The sequence below is a fragment of the Lissotriton helveticus genome, chromosome 6 (genome assembly GCF_964261635.1).
Source record: "Lissotriton helveticus chromosome 6, aLisHel1.1, whole genome shotgun sequence".
NCBI classification, from domain to species: domain Eukaryota; kingdom Metazoa; phylum Chordata; class Amphibia; order Caudata; family Salamandridae; genus Lissotriton; species Lissotriton helveticus.
The window spans coordinates 666,888,719-666,913,059 of NC_136067.1; the positions used below are offsets into that span (position 1 = coordinate 666,888,719).

At 43.9% G+C, this 24,341-nt stretch overlaps 1 protein-coding gene across 1 annotated transcript; it reads right to left on the minus strand.

Annotated features, from left to right (window-relative positions):
* Nucleotides 1-968: 968 nt before the first annotated feature.
* LOC144761475 (syncytin-A-like) lies at nucleotides 969-23,333 on the minus strand. Its single transcript, XM_078646821.1, has 3 exons — nucleotides 23,200-23,333; nucleotides 5,922-6,574; nucleotides 969-2,418 (listed from the first exon to the last, which is right to left on the minus strand). The coding sequence occupies exons 2-3, from the start codon at nucleotides 6,458-6,460 to the stop codon at nucleotides 1,728-1,730; spliced, it is 1,230 nt and encodes a 409-aa protein (XP_078502947.1). The 5' UTR covers nucleotides 6,461-6,574; nucleotides 23,200-23,333; the 3' UTR covers nucleotides 969-1,727.
* Nucleotides 23,334-24,341: the final 1,008 nt, after the last annotated feature.

The window sequence follows — 24,341 nt, forward strand, 5'->3', positions numbered from 1 at the left end:
GCTGCACAGTTTCTCAAATAATTATGGATTTGCCACAATTTCCACAAAATCCATCATCTGCTGCATATTCTGTATATTTAACAAAAAATATGTTGTTTCTAGTTCAGACGATTAAAAAGTTACTAAAACGCAGGCACGTGTTGCTGTGCAAGGGAAGGTCATTTACAAAGGTTGACTCAGGACCTTTCTGTTGCATATGTAGAAATTGCAAAATAATTAAGTAATACTATGATAAATGTGCCACATTACACAGCATAATTTGCCTTATCCTGATGCATAATTTAGTCTACCTTGCCAGAAGCCACATATTCTGGCCCTCCCCTGCTGCATAATTACAGTGGCCTTGATTACAGTCTATTAAACAAAATGTAACCGTTTTTTTGTATTCTGAACTCACGTACATGAAGGTGCCTTCATATTTAAATGTGAACAAAAAAAGAGGTTTGGTAAAAATAAAACATTTGCCTAAGATCACAAAATTTGGTTAAGGGGAAGCTGTGATTAAGCGAGGTGTTGCCGTTTCAGCTTGTTCAAAGTAGCTACTGAAGGGGTATCCATTTGGCTCTCCTTTTTTACCTTCGGATATTAATGCTTTGTTTTTACCACTTTGTGCATGAAGTCATATGGCAGTTTGGTTCATTATGGGCTTAAGTTTCCGATGGGACCTCGAGCTGAGTGAGAGCCAGACTTCTGGCTCAAGGCTAGCCGAGCTATCATCTGCTCGCCCACCTCTAGCTACTCCCCTGACAGGTCCAGTTGTAGTGCTGGTGCCAGTCAGTGTGACAATCTTTACTGGTGCCCTTCTCCCTCAAAAGACAACCTGTATTGCTTTGCCCACTTGCGTAATCTGAATTTACGCACACCACTTACTCACACAGAAACTCCAACACTCCTCTGTAGGTAAAAAATGAGTTTTATTAATATTGTAGGCAAAGGCAGTAAGTCACTGAAACTAATACATTCTTAGGCACCGAGTGAAAGGCAATAAACAATGAATACACCACACTATATACATAAATATAAAACTGTGAATACAGGTATATAAACAGTTAATGTACAAAGCACTTCACCAGATTCATTTGCAGCACCGGAGACTTCAACATCCCTGGGCCAAACACTGAACACCAAGTCAGGAACCCGTAGACCGGGGCTCAGGGAGTAATCTCTTCGGGCACCAAAGTTGTCCCGCGAGTGTGTCCACTCCAAGACTGAGTTCCTGAGCTTCACCCCATAAACACCGCTTTTTATAGTTTAAATCAACCTGTTCGAGAAGCCTCTAGCAGGCGCTCTCGCCCATCAATTTGCAGGTGCTGGGCCCCATCTCTGCATCAGACCCGCCCAGACAGACCTGGCCAGATTCTGCTTGGGCTGTGCTGAGGCCAAAGACATTCCTTTCCCTATTCTACGGCCTTGTAGCTCTGTACGGCTATCCTCCCTATGTCCTAGAGATAAGTATGGAATGCATGAAAAACACTCTGAAGGTACACGATAACCTCACGAGGCATCCTCACAAGATGCCTCGTACCCATCTGTACTGGTTTACGTGGAAAACATGTTTATGTTACTGCTTAAGTGTAACTACAGGGCAAAGCAGCACAAAATAAAAGTGTGATGAAATAAAATGGAAGATCAGAGCATTGCATGGAATCGAGGTCAACATGTAATTTAGCACGTGTAAAATGGCAAAAAATGGCAAATGCAGTACATTCCACCCCTTGACCTTCGATTCACCTATCATACCCCATTGGCCTAAATACCATTGATCTGGGCCTAAAAAGGGAGACAAGATTAGGAATGCATTGAATGCAACAACATAATGAAATAAAAATGCAAATAATGACTATAATAACACCCAAGATATACTGAAGCTGCCCAAAATTAGGCAGCCATCCAAACAACCAATCCCACCATCCTCGGTCAATGTCTTGGGTAACCCCTTTCACTAAATCTTTTAAAGCATTAATTTGTGCATGGATAGATGTAGAATGATCAGATAAATTGAAACAACAGAGCCCATCAAAGTCCTCGCAACCGTGGTTATGTTTTAGCAACAAATAGTCCACAGCTGCCCTATTTTGCAAAACGGCTTTTCTTGTTCCTTGAACATCTAATAATAATTCAGTTAAAGCGGCAGAAGTATGATTGAGATTTTTCACTATTAAACAGTCAAGCTTTGCAATTGTCCTGGCATTATAAACGGACAGTCCTGGTACTCCTACAATGGAAAGAGCCAAACTAGTATATTCTGTTCTAGAAAGCAAGTCAATATTGGAGTCACAATCATCAGGTAATTGAATAGAGGCTCTAGAAAAGCGAATACGTGTAACAGAATGCATGGGAAAAAGCATAGGGCTTAATCGTGATAAGGCACAAGGTCCTCCAGTTATATTAGCTGGTATGTAAGTGTATGAAATATTCGTTGTAATTAACAAGGACCCCCTGGGTAATGCTCTATTAGACTCCTAGGGCAGGGTAAACAACCTGTGTGCGGAAAATGCCTAGGCAGTCAAAGGATTTCAAATAAAATAAACAAGTGAGGAACCAAGTCAAGGACAATTGGAAAGCTGTGGGGGTGATATGAAATCACTAAGTTTTAATAAAAACACATATATAATTAATTAGTCAACACATACAATGTTCAATAAAAATTAAAACTAAATAACACAATGCTAAAAATTCACAATCAAGGAATTACATTAAAAACAATGACCATATCAATTTATAACAGGAACACCAATCATAGGGGTGTCCACCGAATTAATAATAAAGTACTCGACGCGCGTTTCGGCGACTTAACGCCTTCTTCAGGAGCCACAAAGCAATCTGAAATGATAATACAGAAGCATTACATAAGAAAACGGTTCATTGTACCTTCTACAGTGTGGCAGTAAAGCATACATACATAGTTCTATATTTCAATTAACTTAAAAAGACCATTACATCAAATCAGCTAATACAATTGCCTAAGGGAGAATTGGTTTCCGTAGCCACTTTGTTTACTTTATACTCACTGATTGATACATATTATCTAATATTGCGAGAGTACAACACACGTATTGTCTTTAGGATCAAAGATGAATTGTGAGAACATATATTTCGCTAACACGTGTTTGATAGGTTCATGCAGTCACATACAATGATGATACATTAGCAACTTACTTCACACGGACCAGGGATTTGCTCGGTCAATGCTCAATTGTAAAATTATATGGACCAAATTGAATCTGGATGGAAGAAAGAGGGGGGGTGGGGGAAAAAATTACCATCTCAATATTTCCAAAGATGAAGGAAAAGGATAATAAATTGAGCACAAATGATGGCATTGATGCAGACAGCCAAGGGCATTTATTAGATTATAGTAACACAATTCCTATTACCACTGATTACTCTACAGAACAGCTGATACCACACTAGTTTAGGAAATGCTAAGGCCGGGAGTGAGTAATACATGCTACATATAAATAGCCAATGTACCCGGTGTAAAGGTACATAGATTGCGATCCTGATTAGGTTGCGATATCAGGTAGGTTTACTGTGAGTACTTGAATCAATAAACGAGTCTGTATAGGTGGAGAAAATCTATGTTCTCTATCCTCTGTCCTGTAGTGGTATCAAGATTAAAAGGCCACAAAGTGGGAGGTACAAAAACATTTTTTTACAATGTACCTGCAGAGTGATGTCTCTGAGCTTGGATATTTCTTGTATGGTTCTGCCGCGGGCGATATTCACAAAGTATGCCAACAATGATAAAAATCTGAAGACAGATATACATCCATTAGTCAATGTCTGTCACAGTGTGGCAGTTAAAGCGTTCTTCAAATTATAGAATAGCCAAACTGCAATGCATCTAATAGTGCAAGAGGAGGAATTATACATAAATTAGAGCCCAAATGTACAAAAACGGAACTAAACCACATGGAGCATACGGCTTTAGAACTGCTGAGCAGTGTTGCTTGAAAATGCCAATAGTCAGAAATCTCACCCGTGGGATTAAAAACGTGCGATTTGGTTAGAACCGGTGAAAATTGGTCAAACTTGGCAGTCGGAGGTCACACCTGCAAGATATAAAAAATCTATCAAAATGTGCGCGTTTCAATGATAGGGTGTACAGGCTGACGCCGTCTCAACTGGTGCAACCTCCAGGAGAAGTCTCTGGGGCGGCAAGACAAAATGCGTGAAATTTCTCACCTGGTAGTAGCCGAATCTGCCCAGTAACCGGGTATTATGTGATGTAAATGATGCGGCTGTACAAATATCAGGTTTAGTCCCGTTTGACCGAATCCACACTTCAGGTGTAATTTAAAATGTCAGGGTCGGTCGGACCTGTAAGGTACAAACGGGTAATCACTACACGCATCCGCGGTAGTATCAGATGGTGCAAAGCTATCAAGGAGCTCTCTCCCGTGACGACGGCGAAAAAATGATGCAACTCTCACCTGACGTCGGCACGATATACCCGGTGTCTGCGCACTCGGAAAGGCGAATGATGCGGCTTGTCTAGATGTCGAGTGATGATCAACTGACATCCAGATGGTGGTTTATTTAAATATTGGGCCGAACCTAAGAGGTTTACCTGGTGGGCGGTGCTTACTATAACAGCCGACGGCGGACATAAATGAAAGACTCTGTTCGCCTTGCTGTTGCTGACTGGGTCTCGAGTTAGGAATAGGAGGAAATTCGGATAATTTACGATTCCTATTTGGAGCGGGACCCGTATTGGATGTCATGAGTCCCAATAAATCCTATGTGGAATAATCCAATATTGACATAAATTAGAGAATAGTATGTGAGGAGTCCCTGGTATGGAAAGGGCTCCAGAGGGGAGGCGCTGACTTCACTGTGGGCAGATGGAGAAAATAGACAAAAGACTCGACAAGAGCTTGGCTGAGTTAAATAGCCAGAATAGGTAATATAATATAATGAAATATACAATTCCATTATTATTGGATATATTAAGAACGATCCTTTCTGGTGGCTAGTGTGGTATCAGCTATTCTGTAGAGTAATCAGTGGTAATAGGAATTGTGTTACTATAATCTAATAAATGCCCTTGGCTGTCTGCATCAATGCCATCATTTGTGCTCAATTTATTATCCTTTTCCTTCATCTTTGGAAATATTGAGATGGTAATTTTTCCCCCACCCCCCCTCTTTCTTCCATCCAGATTCAATTTGGTCCATATAATTTTACAATTGAGCATTGACCGAGCAAATCCCTGGTCCGTGTGAAGTAAGTTGCTAATGTATCATCATTGTATGTGACTGCATGAACCTATCAAACATGTGTTAGCGAAATATATGTTCTCACAATTCATCTTTGATCCTAAAGACAATACGTGTGTTGTACTCTCGCAATATTAGATAATATGTATCAATCAGTGAGTATAAAGTAAACAAAGTGGCTACGGAAACCAATTCTCCCTTAGGCAATTGTATTAGCTGATTTGATGTAATGGTCTTTTTAAGTTAATTGAAATATAGAACTATGTATGTATGCTTTACTGCCACACTGTAGAAGGTACAATGTACCGTTTTCTTATGTAATGCTTCTGTATTATCATTTCAGATTGCTTTGTGGCTCCTGAAGAAGGCGTTAAGTCGCCGAAACGCGCGTCGAGTACTGTATTATTAATTCGGTGGACACCCCTATGATTGGTGTTCCTGTTATAAATTGATATGGTCATTGTTTTTAATGTAATTCCTTGATTGTGAATTTTTAGCATTGTGTTATTTAGTTTTAATTTTTATTGAACATTGTATGTGTTGACTAATTAATTATATATGTGTTTTTATTAAAACTTAGTGATTTCATATCACCCCCACAGCTTTCCAATTGTCCTTGACTTGGTTCCTCACTTGTTTATTTTATTTGAAATCCTTTGACTGCCTAGGCATTTTCCGCACACAGTGTATGAAATATTACCACACGAGAACATCCATCCTTTAGGTAATTTCACGTGGTTAACATGACTAGTGGCTAATACTGTGTGATTACAAACCATATAGTTGGTAACATTATTACAAAAACTGTCACGACGTGACTGACATAATGTTTGTTGATCAGGGGTTAATTGTTTGCTTTTCTCTAGTTTCAATTGGCCACACTTGCCAATTCGGGCAGGGTCACAAGTTAGTTGATAGCAAACATCTCCAGTAGAGATATTGTAAGTAACAATACTCGTCATGTTCCTCCAGAGGCTATCTGTAACCTCCGGGCAAAAGTGACTGTACTCATAAAGACTCAGATGTGTTCGTACATCACTTTCCTCCACTACCCCATCAAAGTTAGTTTGGTTGAAGATGTGTAGGAGCACATGTGCAGGGGTAGGGACGGCGACAAGACAGGTGGATATTATATCAGCTGTACTCTGAAGATTTCTCATACAGAAGTGGGAAGTGTTGAGCACATTCCCGGCCAAGTAGGTCCAGATGTTATCCGGTTGCTGCAACAATGCTGTCATCCGACTCGGGCGGTTGATCCCCTACGGCATCCCCGGGCCCTCCCGGACCCCTCCGGACACGCCCAAACACCGACCACACCGTGCAAGCATCGCAGCGGCAAGCCATACTGTGATCTAGAAACAGAAAACAAACTGATATAATCACTCTCGCAAATAACATTCTTCAGCAGGTACATTTTCCCACTTTTCCTGTCCGGGTTTCATGATGACTAGGATATTATCCTTGCCCTTAGCGATCAATTCTGCAGGTTCAGGAGGTTTGTTTGGGCACTCCACCCACCCACAATTTCGCCCCTGGGTTCTTGTCAGTAGATCCGAACCAGCCCTTTCCTCGCACAGTTAGAAGGGCTGGGGCAGTCCCCTTCATGACAATTCCTCCATAAACCGGCATGATGACCATTTGGGCAACGCGGTCACCGGGTTGCACAATCAGATCATTGTTTCCACTGTTCAATAAGATAACTTTGATCTGCCCCTGGTAATCGGCATCGACCACCCCTCCTAAAACCTGGATGCCTTTAATGGCAAGCCCAGATCGAGGAGCAATTAGCCCGAAATGCTCTGGGGGAATTTGAACTCCAATTCCTGTCTCAATCAAACTAATGTCTCATGGTTGCAATCAATAAAGTTTTAAGGCATCTAAATAAAGACCGGCAGCTTCTGCTGTGGCACGATATGGAGCCAAAGCTCCGGGAGCTGTCTCCCAATACAGATTCGTGTTTGTGGCCACATGGGGCTTAATCTGCAAAGCTGGGGCCAACATGCGCATCAAAGGAGTCTCTGCATCAGCAAGAGGTCGGTTGTTTAAAATCTGCAATGCATCAGACAAGTGATCCCTCCACCCCTTCAATGACCCATCAGACAACTTTTTCAACTGCTCTTTCAGCAAACCATTTATTCTCTCAATCAAACCTGCTGCCTGTTGGTAATAGGGTATGTGATAGATCCATTCAATGTTATGCTGCACGCAAAAATCTTGCACCATCTTTCCTTTAAAATGTGACCCATTGTCACTTTGGACCTGCAATGGAATTCCGTAATACAAGATCAACAAATTCAACATTTTCAGAGTGTTAGACTCGGTTGCTCTCTTGCATGGAAAGGCGATGAGATAGCCAGAATAAGTATCCACCACCGTGCATGCATACTGACATCCTCGACTCATTGGCATTGGCCTGATGAAATCAATTTGCCATATCTGCCCTGGTAACTTCCCTCTGCCTAACTGGCCTCTCACTACCTGTGCAACTGGTCTGTGCTGAGTATGCTGACAAACAGGACAGTGAATGATTGCAGTCTTAATCAAATCTAGGGGAATATACATCCCTCTACTTTCAGCCCACCTGCTAGTGGCTCCCTCGCCCAAATGTCCACTTTTCTGGTGCGCCCATTTAGCCATGCCCACCAAGTCAGAATTCTGCGTCTCCACCTCAGCTTCATGAATCTTCGCTTCTTGGTCTGCAAAGGAATTGCACCAACTCTCTAGTGAGTCAGTCGGGCAATGAGCATCGACATGATAAACTGTAACTGTACTCTGGGGCAACAATTCCCAAATTTCCTGTCACAACTCCTTTCCCCAAACCTCTGTGAATCATCCAATTGTGAGCATGCCATGTGGGAAGGCAGGTGGCTAACCCATTAGCGGTAGACCATGAATCAGTGTAAATGTGACATGTACCAGGGAGCTCTTGCTTTAATGCCTGGTAAACAGCATACAATTCTGCAAACTGACTACTTCTTCCCTCTCCAGTAGTTGACAACAACTTTTTGGTCACCGGATTATATGACACTGCCTTCCAATGTCTCTTGGTCCCCACGTATCTGGCTGAGCCATCTGTAAACCACACATGCTTTTTGTCCTCCACAGACAACTCTGAAAAAGGCCCACCCCATTTCGACGGAGACTCTCGCACTTTAGGTACATCTTGCAACATTTCTGCATCTGCTACAGGAGTCTGTGCCACTTGCTCATGCAGCACTGCGGTCCCCTTAGGACCAACTCTTGCTCTGTCTTGTATGTACCACTTCCATTTTATGACACTCGCCTCCTGTGCATGCCCAATCCTGTGTGTCTTGGGTGAGCTCATCACCCATTGCATGATAGGTATCTCAGGTCTCAAAAACACATTGTGCCCTAGGGTCAACTGCTCGGTATCCACCAGAGCCCAATAACATGCCAACAACTGCTTCTCAAAAGGAGTGTACCGCTCTCCAGCATCAGGTAATTTCTTGGTCCAAAACCCTAGGGGCACTTTCTGTCTCCCCTGCTTTTTCCACAGGCTCCAGGTTGCATACTGATCCTGAACAGTTACATTTAAATCAATGCTTCCCTCTCGTATGGGCCATAAATCCAAGGCACACTGTATAGTCTCCTTCGCTGACTCAAACGCCTGTTGCTGTGCCTCCCCCCACTCAAACTCATGCTTCTTCCATGTCACCTTGTACAGAGGGGCCAAAATCTGACTCAAATGGGGAATGTGCTGTCTCCAAAAACCAAACAATCGAATTAAATGCTACGCTTCCTTCCTGTTTTTTGGCACTGCAAACTCTTTGATCTTTTGCCTCACTTGTGGCAGCACTTCCCTGTGTCCCTGATGCCACTGAATGCCTAAAAACTTCACACTCTGAGAGGGTCCCTGCACCTTTTCGGGGTTAATCACCCACCCTTTGCTTTGCAAGTGCTCTACCACTCTGTCTAGTTGAGCCTGCACCTGCTCTTGGGTCTCTCCTTGAATCAACACATCAATGTAATGGCAAAGTTGCACTCCAGAAATGATTGACACCTCGTCCAAATGCTCTGCCATCAGCCGGTGACAGATCGTGGGACTATGTAAATACCCCATAGGAAGAGATTGAAACGAAATCTGCCTACCGCCCCATGAGAATGTGAATTGTTCCTGGCACTCCCTGGATTCCTGTACTGCTTTATGTGAACCACTTTTGTTGCTTGGGGCACCTTCACTGGGGGAATCTTCAAGCGCCCCACCCTCACAGCAGCAACCGAGAAGTACTGCTTTGACCCAAACTGATAGCATCCATCATCTAAGTATAGGGTCATACCTTTCAGAATGTCAATACACAATCAAAACAGTGTATGCTCTCTTGGGAAGTCTGCCTATTTTCACCCGAATAACCGTTTGCACTGCTGTGGTCTCCTGTCCTCCCAAACCTGTGATAGTAAAATACTGTCCTTTAAATTTTCGTGGATTGCCATGTATCAATGTGGCCTCCGCTCCCGTGTCTACCAAAGCCCGCACCTCCTGAACATTTCTATTTTTCCAATAGATCTCAACCCTCACATGTGGTCTATTATCTTTGCGAGCCCATCCCTGCACCGGAGCTTGGCCAATTTCCTAATCTAATTTTTGCCGGCGCAGCTCTGCATCTGCATAAATAAGAGGGGTATAGGGGGATGGGGATGTGCGAGGCAGCCCCCCACTCAGAAAGTCCTCAAACAATTAGTGCCTCGCCCATGTAGACATCCTTATTTAACATAGACCGGGTAGGGATATAAATTCTCACTCCTACCTTGAATATGTCCAATAACATATAAAATAAGGTCTGGATGTACTCTTTTCTCTTAAAAATAATGCATCACACAGGCAGCTCTGCATCTGCCCGGCGCAGGTCCCGGCGCAGATCTGAATACAATGTTGGGTAACCCTCAGGGAACAACTCCTCCTCTTCCCGGTCCCCATCTGAGTCTGTGCAATCTCGGTCCCAACCTTTCTCTTCTGTCACTCTCACATGAGCTTCCCTTTCTCTCTCTCTCTCCTGACCTGCTTTTTCAGGCTTCTCCTCATGCTCTGCATCCCTGCGACTCACTTTCTTGTTATCTTTTCAATTCACATGCCTACTCCCCTCCTTCCTATCCAGTCCTCGCTTACGGTACATCTCCCACATGCTATTCGTCTCAATACCATCAATCTCACTTCTTGACACCCCATCCTTTAACAGCTCCAAAAACATATCACGTCTGGTCACTCGGTTGTTATCAGTACGGGACTCTGGGCGTGAAGCTCTGTCTGCCTTGGCCCATTCCCCAAGCTCTCCCAGCTCACGGACTACCTCGACTACTTCTCCTATGGTATTACCGGTTTGATTAATTAACAAAGTCATTACCACAGCTTTGTATGCAGGGGGCGCCAAACGAATGATTTTGTTCCGCATTGACACAGTCATTAACTGACCCATTAAATTATGCGCCTCACCTACCAGAACTGCCAACTTCATCCCTTCCTCCTTAATTCTCTGCGAAGCATCTCTTAGGGTAAACCATGGTTTTTCATTCTCAGGCCAGTCGGAATCTGTGGGGTACTTGTGACCACACCCCCTGGCAGCTAACTGCAACAGAGTAGTTTGATCATCACCATGGAAAGTCTGAAAGTATCCCTGCACAGTGGGATCAGTACTGAGAGTACAAAATTTGGCAGCATCCCCCTCATCTAACATGACCCCAGAAGCGCCGTGATCATAAAGGCGCACCATCCACGCTAATAGCGTCTCACCAGGCTTCTGTCTAAACCTCGCTAAAAGATCACTTATTTCTTGCTGGGTAAAATCCTCCAAACTATTCAACATGACTCCATCTGGGTTCCCTGGAGCGATTTGAAGTTTCCGTCTTAGAATGGGATGTGGTGCAACTCTCTTAGCATTTTTTTCTTCCTCGTCTCTTCCCTCCCCTTGCCAGGGTAGCTCTCCTTCTGAGGAGAATTCTGACGAATCCCAGATGTTGGAGTCCCAATTGGATGGGTCAAAATCTAAGCCTGCTTTGGCAATCGCTAAATGAACCTTCCGTTTACTCACTCGGCCTCTCCTCTTCTTGTATCTGTATTCAGCAACACGGACTGCAGCCCGCTCTGCTATAGTCTGATATGTTTCTAACTTATCTTGTAATAATTTATTCTGACAGGATAGCATTGTAGAAATAGCTTCAACAAGTTATTTTTCTAAGCTCAACTGTTCCTGCTGCAGAGATAACCATTTGTCAAAAACTTGACGGTAGGCATGCAATAAAATCCAACCCACTGTGCATAACTCTTTACTTTTCTCCACAGGAACCTTCTGTAAACAATTTAAAACATCTTCTGGCGTTGCTTCTGTGGTATATAAATAAATAATACCGGATCTAGGTTTTACTGGACATAGTAATAACAGGTAGCTCAATAAATAAGAGTCAAGATTCGAGGTAGTAGGAGTTTGCCGGTTTAATACAGCATAAAGGACTGGAACAGGACAACCTGCACAGGAATGGGATGGCAGCGCTGCCGGGGGCAGGATCAGGATCGGCGTAACATTTAATAACAGTACACAAGCATATATATTAAAACAGTTGCATTACAATGAATACAGTAGGCGGAGCAGTGGGTGTGGTCAATAGCAGTCGCGAAAGATAAGGGTGAAAGTAGGTGTAACAGGAGGCGTGTACATAGACATGTGATGTAAACGTAACAGAATATGTCATAAATGGGGTAGGAAACATGGAGGGGGCTACCTAAGGAGCCGGGACCTCTAACCTAATGGTGCGCGCAAACTGACAATGACGTGTTACTAGGAGAAGCTGGGGGCTATGAACTCTGTGCTAGGAGTAGAGACTGAAGTCTGGAGAGTCAGGGCGACATGTACCTAAACCCTATCTAGTATCTGATGTTTAGAGGACATGTTGATATAAACTAAGAGTCAGGAGGGGAGAGGCTAATAGACTCTAAGACTGGAGCATGCATTATTCTACATGTAGTGCGTGATGAAGAATATTAAATGACCATTAATACAGTATTTCTCTTACATGGAGACGTAAAGGCTAGACAATGACGGAAACTATTGATGCGATTCAGTAGCTTAGAAATGCAGAGAAGGAGGGCTGGACTGATAACTAGAATCATAACATACTCTTGGCAGACTAACAGGCAGAGCCAGGCCGAGCCGGGCACTGTGAGGCAGGAAGTAAGTGAAGGGTCGAGGATACAGGTGGGGGCTGTATCGCTCCTCAGCGAGGGTTCAGGAGACAGGAGCTGAATCTGGTGTCCAGGCCCTTTTGAGGCCTAGAAACTGGGACTTTTCAATGAAATAACGTGCACACTGAGAAACGTGGCAACGTAACTTTACATAGGCCTAATACTCGTAGCCTTCACGAGAACTGGAAACTGGCATACTAGAGATGGACACAACTATAATTGCGTCTTTAATCAAACATGGGGAATACATATGCATATTAATCATGCACACATAACATAAGATGGAGGACACGTAGGGACACAGAACATGGCAAAATTTACTTTTCCACATTCCCTCCTTGTCACTACGTTTCCATCAGGAAACATCAATATTCATGATACCATCTATCATTTCATACAGTATCATTTGCTCGTCTCGAATTCTCTTGGAACGGGATTTAGAACGGGACTTGGGACTAGGAATACAAGAGGTAGCACAAATGCCGCAAATCGCAGGGCCACATTGTAAACAGAGGCAGCAACTGAATATGATCGCTACTGCAATACCCAGAAATGACAATACTTTCCATCCCCAGGTGGAAATCATATTCCAGAACCAACCGGACCATGTCCAGGTGCCTGGATCTTGGTGTAACATATGGGCAATTTTATGGAGTCTGGTAATAGCTGAATAAACAGACGGCGCGTTATTAGGAATGAAAATGCAGCAACTAGATCCGATGACTCTACAGGCCCCGCCCCTATCGGCCAGTATGACGTCAAGGACGAGACGATTCTGGAGCACGACAATCCTCATAAAGGATTGCTCCTCGGTTAAGTTACCTAGAGCAGAAGTAGTCTCAATCACTACTGCTTCAAGGGTTCTGGTTAATCTACGTATCAGTTTACTATTTACAACAGTACCTAAATAAGGGAAGACACCTTTATTGATATCTATGTATTGTTCTAGAGCAGTTTCAGTATAATCGACAATCGGGAGATTTCTCTTGTGTCTAGTATGTACTAGGTGGGAATTCCTATGGTAGTCAGGTGGGGCTAGAAAAACTGGTGGCAGTAGGAAGGCAATGTAACAGGTTCCCTCCCAATCGAGGGGCAGACGAACATATGCGGTCTGACCACAAACAAAATAAGAATGACGTGAAGCTTTGAAAATAGATTTCCTACTGTCACTATACTTGACAATAGTAGTACAATCACTATGGCCTACATGTACGGAACCATTCTTTCGGACACATAATTCGCCTTTAACTGGTAGTACTGACATAGCAGGTAAGTCTGGAGTAGAATCAGACTGAACATTCAGGACCATAAGATTCGAAGAATAATTACCTAAATTATAAACTTCATTTTCTAGATCTAACCCTGTTCTGTGGGGAAGACCTTGCTTGTCTGGAAAACATGTACTGTTAAGAAAAGACATATCTGTTGAGGATGACGTTAACGTGGACCATGCTCCACACGAACCATTATGTGAAAATGGATAAGGAAAGAGTGGCAGAACTCCCTTCGGTGTCTGGAAAGGGGGGAGTCGACCACACACCCAACAATTAGTGGCATTGTTGGTCTGGTGTGAATAATGTAACATGCGGATAAAAGAATTATTTCGCATAGCGAGACGATAAGAGAGTTCATGAGGAGGCAGATCACTAAACGTGTGCTCTACTGTAGCATTAGAAGACTTATTTACATGAGAAACTGGAAAACACAAATAAAAAGCATAACTGGTGCAGGTAATCATGAGGCTGAAAAACAATATGAAACTTAGAAAAACGATACATCGGATTGAGTTTTGACTAACTCTCTCACTATGGGGGTCTATTATATACATGTCAGAAACCGGTCTAACCGTTTCACCTAGGGGAGGACTTAGACAATCAAACTGGCTGACTTATTTTACTAGACCTTAATTTGAGCTTATACTCCTGTTGCGGAGTTTTCTCTAACGGGGAGGGTTCAATATCATTGTCTTTTGCGGGACAGTCCTTAAGAATAGTACTTTGGCAGTCTTTACGATCCTCGGAAATGTTCTTTGAAACAGGCTTCAATCCAAAAAATCTTTTCACATGTGACAGGTGGACCCAGCCCTTCCTGCCTTCCAGCTTGACGGCAGTACGGGTGGCCAGGAGGACCTGTCGGGGTTCCTTCCAGCGGGGCTCCAGCGGACTTGAACGATCAAAGTTCCGGACAAGAACCATGCATCCGGGAACGATGTCATGCGGTGCCACCTCGGTATTGTCTGGAAATGCGGCAGCAACCTGTGAACGACAAGAGTTGAGGGCAGACATCAAGGAAGCTAGGTAATCTGTCAGCATATTACTTGAAACATCGGTAATACTTCGGGGTCTAGGTGTACCCCACATGTTAGGGGGGCGGCCGAATACGACTTCATACGGGGACAGACCTGATCTGGAGTGTGCGACCATGCGCATATAAAATAAAGCGACTGGCAGAGCTACTAGCCAGTCCACACCTTTCTCTTTACAAATCTTGGCAATACGGATTTTCAGGGTCTGATTATGTCTCTCTACGAGACCTGCTGCTTCAGGATGGCGTACACAATGGAACTTCCACTGGTACCCTAACAAAAGGGAAACATGTTTCATCAACTCGGATGAGAATGGCTGGCCGTTGTCAGAATATACGACTCTAGGGAGTCCATAACGGGGGAAGAATTCACGAACCAGCTGCTTGGCAGTGGTCGCGGCTGTATAATCTGGGACTGGATATGCTTCTGTCCACCTGGACAAAGCGCATACAACAACAAGGACATACTTGAAACCTCGACATCGCTCCATCTGAATATAATCCATCTGATCTGGAGGACTTCAAAAGGGTGGTCAGGGGGCTGGAATCCACCTTGTTCCACAGGGACACTTTTACCTGGATTAAACTGGCAACATATCATACAGGTACGGACTTTCTGCTTGGCTGCAGCTCGTAAATGCTTGTTGAACCAAATGTTCTGGATACTGTCTAACATAGCTTTTTCTCCTAAATGGGCTGGACTATGTGCGGTATTGATAATGACTTGAACCATGGAGTCGGGGAGAAACCATGTGGCTTTTCCCTTCGTTACCCATCCCTGATCTGTCTGGACCCCTCCTTGTTCGGACCATTTCTTGATTTCATCGGGAGTAGCATGTAACTGAATATCTATGACATCTTGAGTGGGGTCCTTAACTGTCATGCATGTAGTCGGATCTGGAGTAGGTGTCTGTGTTGGATTAACTGAAATGTCTGGAGTCTGTGCTGTAAGCTTGGCTGTGCGATCTGCTAGATCATTACCTTGAGAAATAATGTCAGTAACTTTCGTATGTGCTTTGCACTTCATGATAGCAATAGATGTCGGTAAGTGTATGGCATCTAACAGAGCTTGAATAAGGAGACCATGCTGAATCTTGGTTCCATGAGAAGTCATGAAACCTCTCTCCTGCCAGAGCACTCCGAAGTCGTGTACAACTCCGAATGCGTAACGTGAATCTGTGTAAACATTAACTTTCAGGTTCTTAGCGTGTATGCAGGCTTGTGTCAGAGCAACTAGCTCTGCTGCTTGAGCAGACAGGGTGTCAATACGGTGTGTTTCAATAACTTCAGTGTCAGTAGTCACTGCATACGCGGCTACTAGTTCTCCTGTACTTGTTCTCATACATGAACCATCCACATAAAGTGTCAGGTCGGGATCTGGTAATGGAATATCTGTCAGATCTTGTCTTGGCTTTGTCATAATGTTAACTACTTCCACACAGTCGTGTGTGGCGGGATTTGAATTAACTGACGGTAACAGTGTAGCAGGATTTAGAACGTTGCAGCGTCTGATTTCTATGTGTGGCTGAACAGTGTCAATTCATAACCTGTTAAACGTGCAATTGTCAAGTGCTGAGTCTGTGTTCGGTTTAAAAGAACTTCCACGGAATGTGGAACTTGTACTGTCAAGGAATGTCCTAATACTATGGAATCACTTTGTCTGATAGCTAGTGCTGTGGCTGCAACTGACTTGAGGCACGCAGGCAGAGCCTGGGCTACAGGATCAAATGTGCTCGAGAAATAAGCACAGGGCTTGTATTGTCCTGCTTGATCTTGTGTGAGAACAGATAATGCTGTACCTTCACGTTCAGTGACGAAAAGTGTAAAAGGCTTACTGTAGTTCGGTGTAGCTAGAACTGGAGCTTGGCATAAAGCTTTCTTTAACTCATTGAAACTAAGTGTATGTTCAGATGTCCAAGGGAGGACAGTCGATACGGCTGCCTCCTGTGTCGTTAACTGTATCAGTGGTTTAGCTAGAAATGCATACTGAGGAATCCATTGTCTGCAATAAGAAGTAAGGCCGATAAAAGCACGTACCTCCTTCTGTGTCTTGGGCTGAGGAAGACTCGCTATTAACTGGATACGGTCTGGTGTCAACTGCCTACCCCACTTGGACAGCAAGTGGCCTAAATAGATCACTTGCTGGACACAGAATTGAAGCTTCGAAGGGGACACCTTGTGCCCCATCTCGGCGAGAAAATACAAGACTGTAAGTGATGCTCGCTCGCAAGCACGTTCAGAACGGGCTGTGATCAGTAGATCATCGACATACTGGAGCAGGGCAGTGTCAGTTGGCATGTGAATGTTGTCTAGTTGTCTCTTAAGTGCTTGACTGTAAATGCTAGGACTTTCTGTGAAACCTTGAGGAGCTCGTGTGAACATATAGCTCCTTCCATTTAAACAAAATCCGAAAAGAAACTGGCTGTCTGGATGAATGGGGACACTGAAAAACGCGTTCTTGAGGTCTATGACTGTGAAAAATGAGGCTTCGGAATCAATGGCTGTCAATAGGGAAGAGATATCTGGGACGACTGGGTACTGGGGAATAATACATTTATTAAGTTCTCGTAGGTCAATCACTAATCGATATACTGGCGGTGCATTTGGATCAGTACGTTTCATGACTGGAATGATCGGAGAATTACATACATTGGAGTCAGTTTCTACAACTACTCCTTGAGCCATGAGTTCGTCAATAATTTTGGATAAGGCTGCTACAGCCTCAGGTGGCAGTCTGTACGGTCTGATTCGTGGTAACACTACACCTGGTTTGAGAGTCACACGATGGGGTGTGATTTGCATATAACCTACATCAGTTGGACCTTGCGCCCATAGATGCTGCGGAACATTAGACAATCTCGGATCAAAATCTCGTAATACATAGTGACCCTTGAAGTCACGTAGAAACAGGCGTATTCCTTCTGGGGAGCAGCAAATAACTGCACCTAATTCTTTCAGTGTTTTAATGCCTAACAGATTTTCTGGACATGACTTCGTAAGTAACAGATCAGTAGTGCGGGACAATGGACCTACTTCTAGAGTAACTGGCTTAGATATCTCGTTTACAATAGGCTTTCCTGAAAATCCAAGGGAAACATTTCTAGAGCCTGAGAGCGGAGCCCCTGGAACTTCGGCGTGACTAATGGTCGTCCTACTTGCCCCTGTATCAATCAGAAACTTTCTGTCTTTCCCTAGTACTTGACTATGAACATAGGGACCCTCTTGATCTACAGGTATCTCGATGAGAGGCAAGCCTACCTCCCTCTCTAGGCTGTTTCATGAATATGGCTGATACTCTGGATACTCGGATTGTGCATACTGGTACATCTGCTGTGTAACATGCTGTGTTGCAGCAATAGGCTGCGGTGCTGGAACTGTCTGTTGTGCATTCTGTGGCTGAGAAGTCTGTGAAACTTGTTCTTGTCTAGGCGGACGTGGTCTTTCTTTAGTCTTACCAGTGGCTATATTATGTTTCAGAACTGCACACTCGTTTATGAAATGACCTGGCTGTTTACAATAATTGCATGTCCCTTTAACGGGAGCTGTAGGATGACTGGCTTGATTCGGACCCCTCTTCTGACTGTCTTGAGGAACAGATTGTGCAACTAGTACTTTCATTTTCGTGTCTTTCATACGTTTTCTTTCATGATCTTGTTCTTCTCTGATTCTATTCTGGTGGTACTGGAGCATCTGTAACATCTGGGACGGGGTATTAGCTTGCCATGTACTTTCGACTTTCAGAACTCGATTCTTAACTTGTGGACTCGAATTCTCGACTAATTTAGTAACAAAAAGATGAGGGTATGACTCGCTACTTGTCTTGAGGCCACTGTTTATAATAAAACACTTTTCAAATCTAGAATAAAAATCACCAGTGTCTTCATCTTGTTTCTGTTTACAGGCTGAGATTGCATCCCAGTCTTCCTTTTTAGTTGCTAATAATCTGGGCAAAACTTGTATTAACAGTTCTGGTAATTCTTTACATTTCTCTCCAAGACCGGTACCTGGTACTCGTATCTTATCTTCAGCTTCTAGAACTGCCCAATCGATCTTTTTCTCTCCCACCTCCCATTCTTTTTCCTTGAGTTTTTCATATACCCCTGCGGGCAACAGGACTTTTAGCATTTTAATTATATCTGGATACGTGTATTCTCCCATACGGAGCATGTCTTTTAATTCTCGGTGGAACCCTGCTGGATCTTTGTCATGACAGGGAATTAATTTCTTCATCTCTAAGAGTTCCATCTTGGTAATCGGAGTGTAAACAAACACTCGTTGCATTTCACCATCTGTTGTCCTAACTGGGTGTACTTCTCGTAACGGATTCTGTCTATCTATGTAAAAGGGTTTACTTTCTGGGGGTGAGACATGAATAAAATGCGGGTTCAGAAACGTTCTATATTTGTGGCGCTGTTCTAGAATAACACTAATTAAATCGGTACCTAAACCTTTCCATCTATACTGGAGTAACTCGTTCAGGACATCATGTAATGGACCTGGATCAGAATGTTGACCCTCATACAGAGTAATGAGGTGTTGGATCATATACATACCCACCAGTCGTTGCTCGGCTGGGGGCAGTTTCAGAAACATTTGTGCCACTATTTCGTCTGGAAAAGTGGTAGAATCAGTAATCCATCGGACTGCTGATCGGACTAGTTCTTGTTCATGCATAGTACTTAACTCACTGTAACCGATTCGTGACTTCAGAATGTGATCGGTAGCTTGAAATACTTGTTCTAGAGAACCTTGTTCTGGTGCTGGATGATGAACAGTTTTCTTGTAGTCTAGACGTGAATGTCGGTCTGGAAATCTAGATTTTCCTACATACGCTATTCTGACGGGATTCTCGTCCTCTACCTCTTCGGTAGAGTCATTTTCTTTCTCGCTTACTTGTGCTGCTTGTAACTTTATTATTTCTTTACGAATTCTCTTGTACATACTCTCTATACTACTGATAGTCTTGTGCTTACCCTCGGCTATATTATCACTCCACCTTGTCAGGATTCTCATTTCGGCCGGATCTTTAGTCGGGTAGTCTTGTTCTCTTATTAGACAATTAATCAGAAACTTTAATATCATGAGCTGGATCTCAGCTTTCCTTTGGGACATGGCTTCACCAATACTTTCTGGATCATCCCCTGTACGGATGAAACGATATATTCTGTCTAGATCTCCTTTCATATCTGGTAGGGTGTCTAAATACCCGGTCACCCGTCTTACACGGATGGAATATATTACTGTACTATCATCACCTGCAACCGGATCATAGCGGCATTCAGTAAGAGCTCGTCGGATATCTGCAACGGACTTAAATTTGGGCGTACGTTTTAACGCACATTCATGTAACTCGGCCAACGTTCTACGTTGGTGTGGTGGCGGGGTACCAGGAGGACCTCCTCCTGCGGCCCCTATGCTGGAATCGTCGACTGATACTCTTCGTGCTGGCAGAGTGGGAAATTGTAATGTGGGCTGAACCGGGGGTACCGTAGCAGGTACTCCGGTGTCTGGAGGAGCAGGATTTACATTATTTACAGGGACTGGCGGAACAGGATTTGCATATTCCGGAACCGTGTCGTCCAAGTAGGACGAAATAAAAATATCAGCTGCGGTCGGTTTGTGACGTAGCTTGGTCGGAACTAATGGTGGCGGAAAATTACTGGATGCCTCCGGGGTCGCTTTTGGCAAGCCCTCGGCAAGAAGAGGATACATACCCTTAATGAGGGCATTCCTCTGTCTGTCTGACTGTTCGGTTTTAACTCGTTCACCTATCTCGATTAGTTCCCTTTCTTGGGCTCGTTCTAAGGATTCCCTACTTAATTCTGACCTTCTGATTTCTTTTTCGGTTCTTTTATGAGATTCTTTGCGCCATAACTCGATGGCATCTTTCTGTGACTGTCTGGCTTTCTTTTTCCATAATGCTTCTTCTACTCGCATGATGCACTCGGCATCCCATGTACCCGATACGGGCCATCTATACTTTTCTTCTAACTGTTTGGTATACTCTACCCATAAATCTAGATATAATATGGCACTTATGCCATGCTTCTGATACATAAAATGACCTGGACTGTCCCTAGGCGGGACAGGAACTGCTTCTTCTAACAGACCTTTTCTAGTTCTTAACTGACGTAGTCTGGAAAATAACGGCATGACTGAACTGTAATCTAGACACAATACAATACACAATGAACACGATAATTACTCCACATTCATACCACGACATTAAAATACATGAAGAACATTTAAAATATCAGTTCGAACAGAATACTACCTGGAATACTGAAAACAGAATACATGAATTTCTCGAGAACAGAACTGACTAGAACAGAAACTAGATGTACTGCTAAAACAGTACGAAACTTACCGGTCTCATAAAGAGACACGTCAGGACCCGCATCCACCGAAGTGGACACTTCGTTTTTGGGTCTGTGTACCACCAACCCACGGACCAGAGTCAATTTAGATTGACCCTGTCTAGATACTACCCCAGCAATGGTACTCACCGGGCAGCAAGAACGGAAGGCCTCGGACTGGACTGGACTGCTTTGACGCCGGACAGACGAACTTCGGACTTCAGTTACGGGTGGGCCTCCGGATACCTCGGACCTTGGACTCTCGGCTTGGGCTCTGGTCGGGACTCGCCGCGTTCCTCCACCGCCTCGTCTGGATGCTGGACCGCCACCTCCGTCTCCTCCGTGGGCCTGAGGGATACTTGAAGCAGAAATATCTGCACGTGCACGGTATGGTTCCGTCACGGCTGCAGAGGGTCAGGGGGCCGGCGTGGCTTCACCGGCGCGTGGGGAAAGGGCAAGTCCCTATTCGGGCGCCATTATGTGGTATATAAATAAATAATACCGGATCTAGGTTTTACTGGACATAGTAATAACAGGTAGCTCAATAAATAAGAGTCAAGATTCGAGGTAGTAGGAGTTTGCCGGTTTAATACAGCATAAAGGACTGGAACAGGACAACCTGCACAGGAATGGGATGGCAGCGCTGCCGGGGGCAGGATCAGGATCGGCGTAACATTTAATAACAGTACACAAGCATATATATTAAAACAGTTGCATTACAATGAATACAGTAGGCGGAGCAGTGGGTGTGGTCAATAGCAGTCGCGAAAGATAAGGGTGAAAGTAGGTGTAACAGGAGGCGTGTACATAGACATGTGATGTAAACGTAACAGAATATGTCATAAATGGGGTAGGAAACATGGAGGGGGCTACCTAAGGAGCCGGGACCTCTAACCTAATGGTGCGCGCAAACTGACAATGACGTGTTACTAGGAGAAGCTGGGGGCTATGATCTCTGTGCTAGGAGTAGAGACTGAAGTCTGGAGAGTCAGGGCGACATGTACCTAAACCCTATCTAGTATCTGATGTTTAGAGGACATGTTGATATAAACTAAGAGTCAGGAGGGGAGAGGCTAATAGACTCTAAGACTGGAGCATGCATTATTCTACATGTAGTGCGTGATGAAGAATATTAAATGACCATTAATACAGTATTTCTCTTACATGGAGACGTAAAGGCTAGACAATGACGGAAACTATTGATGCGATTCAGTAGCTTAGAAATGCAGAGAAGGAGGGCTGGACTGATAACTAGAATCATAACATACTCTTGGCAGACTAACAGGCAGAGCCAGGCCGAGCCGGGCACTGTGAGGCAGGAAGTAAGTGAAGGGTCGAGGATACAGGTGGGGGCTGTATCGCTCCTCAGCGAGGGTTCAGGAGACAGGAGCTGAATCTGGTGTCCAGGCCCTTTTGAGGCCTAGAAACGGGGACTTTTCAATGAAATAACGTGCACACTGAGAAACGTGGCAACGTAACTTTACATAGGCCTAATACTCGTAGCCTTCACGAGAACTGGAAACTGGCATACTAGAGATGGACACAACTATAATTGCGTCTTTAATCAAACATGGGGAATACATATGCATATTAATCATGCACACATAACATAAGATGGAGGACACGTAGGGACACAGAACATGGCAAAATTTACTTTTCCACACTTCGCCCAGACAGTCAAACCATCTCTCACTTAATCCTGAGCTTTTAGAATACTCACGCCCCAGCGCGGAGTACGGAGTCGCCTCCCATCCAGGAATTTGCATGGGGGCTAAAGGGATTTCACTCGGTGCCAAAGAACCAGAACCACCTTTTGTCTTTTTAAACATGTTCCTCCCCGCGTAATTTACGTATCCTGCCACCGACTACGCCAAAATGTATTGCTTTGCCCACTTGCGTAATCTGAACTTACGCACACCACTTACTCACACAGAAACTCCAACACTCCTCTGGAGGTAAAAAATGAGTTTTATTAATATTGTAGGCAAAGGCAATAAGTCACTGAAACTAATAAATTCTTAGGCACCGAGTGAAAGGCAATAAACAATGAATACACCACACTATATACATAAATATGAAACTGTGAATACAGGTATATAAACAGTTAATGTGCAAAGCACCTCACCAGATTTATTTGCAGCACCAGAGACTTCAACATCCCTGGGCCAAACACTGAACACCAAGTCGGGAACCCATAGACCGGGGCTCAGGGAGTAATCTCTTCAGGCACCAAAGTTGTCCTGCGAGTGCGCCCACTCCAAGACTGAGTTCCTGAGCTCCACCCCACAAACACCGCTTTTTATAGTTTAAATCAACATGTTCGAGAAGCCTCTAGCAGGCGCTCTCGACCATCAATTTGCAGGTGCTGGCCCCCATCTCTGCATCAGGCCCGCCCAGACAGACCTGGCCAGATTCTGCTTGGGCTGTGCTGAGGCCAAAGACATTCATTTCCTTAGTCTACGGCCTTGGAGCTCTGTACGGCTATCCTACCTATGTCCTAGAGATAAGTATGGAATGCATGAAAAACACTCTGAAGGTACACGATAACCTCACGAGGCATCCTCACGAGATGCCTCGCACCCATCTGTACTGGTTTACGTGGAAAACATGTTTATGTTACTGCTTAAGTGTAACTACAGGGCAAAGCAGCACAAAATGGAAGTGCGATGAAATAAAATGGAAGATCAGAGCATTGCATGGACTCGAGGTCAACATGTAATTTAGCACGTTTAAAATGGCAAAAAATGGCAAATGCAGTACACCACCTTCTCCACAGATTCCCTTAACAGCACCCTCCAGTGGTGTCCCTCATCTCTACATAGTCCCTCTCATGTTAATTTAATTTCTTTTATAGCGCTACTCTTCCCAAGTATGTAGGGCAGGCTGTTGAAGTGCGTTACATCGCACTCGTATTATAGAGAAACAATTACTCATATGAGTGAATGAATTCATTCATACTCATATGAGTGTGTAAGTCTTGCATGGGAAATGTTACTTGAGGGCTACAAGGTGTAGGAGTTACATCTCAACCATACTGGTAGGGATTATATGTTAAGACTGCCTGGTCTGGATAAATGCAAAACTCAGGATTTAAAACAGAACCTAGTTACTGGGGTTGTTTTTATTAATAAGTTGTTTTTATTATTCTATAGAACGCTTTTCAGTAAACTTAGAATAATGAAAGATTGGGGAAAAACAACTGCAAGTAAGAAAATAAAATATGTCACAATAGTAGTAACCCACTGAGCTATCAGCACGAAAAACAAT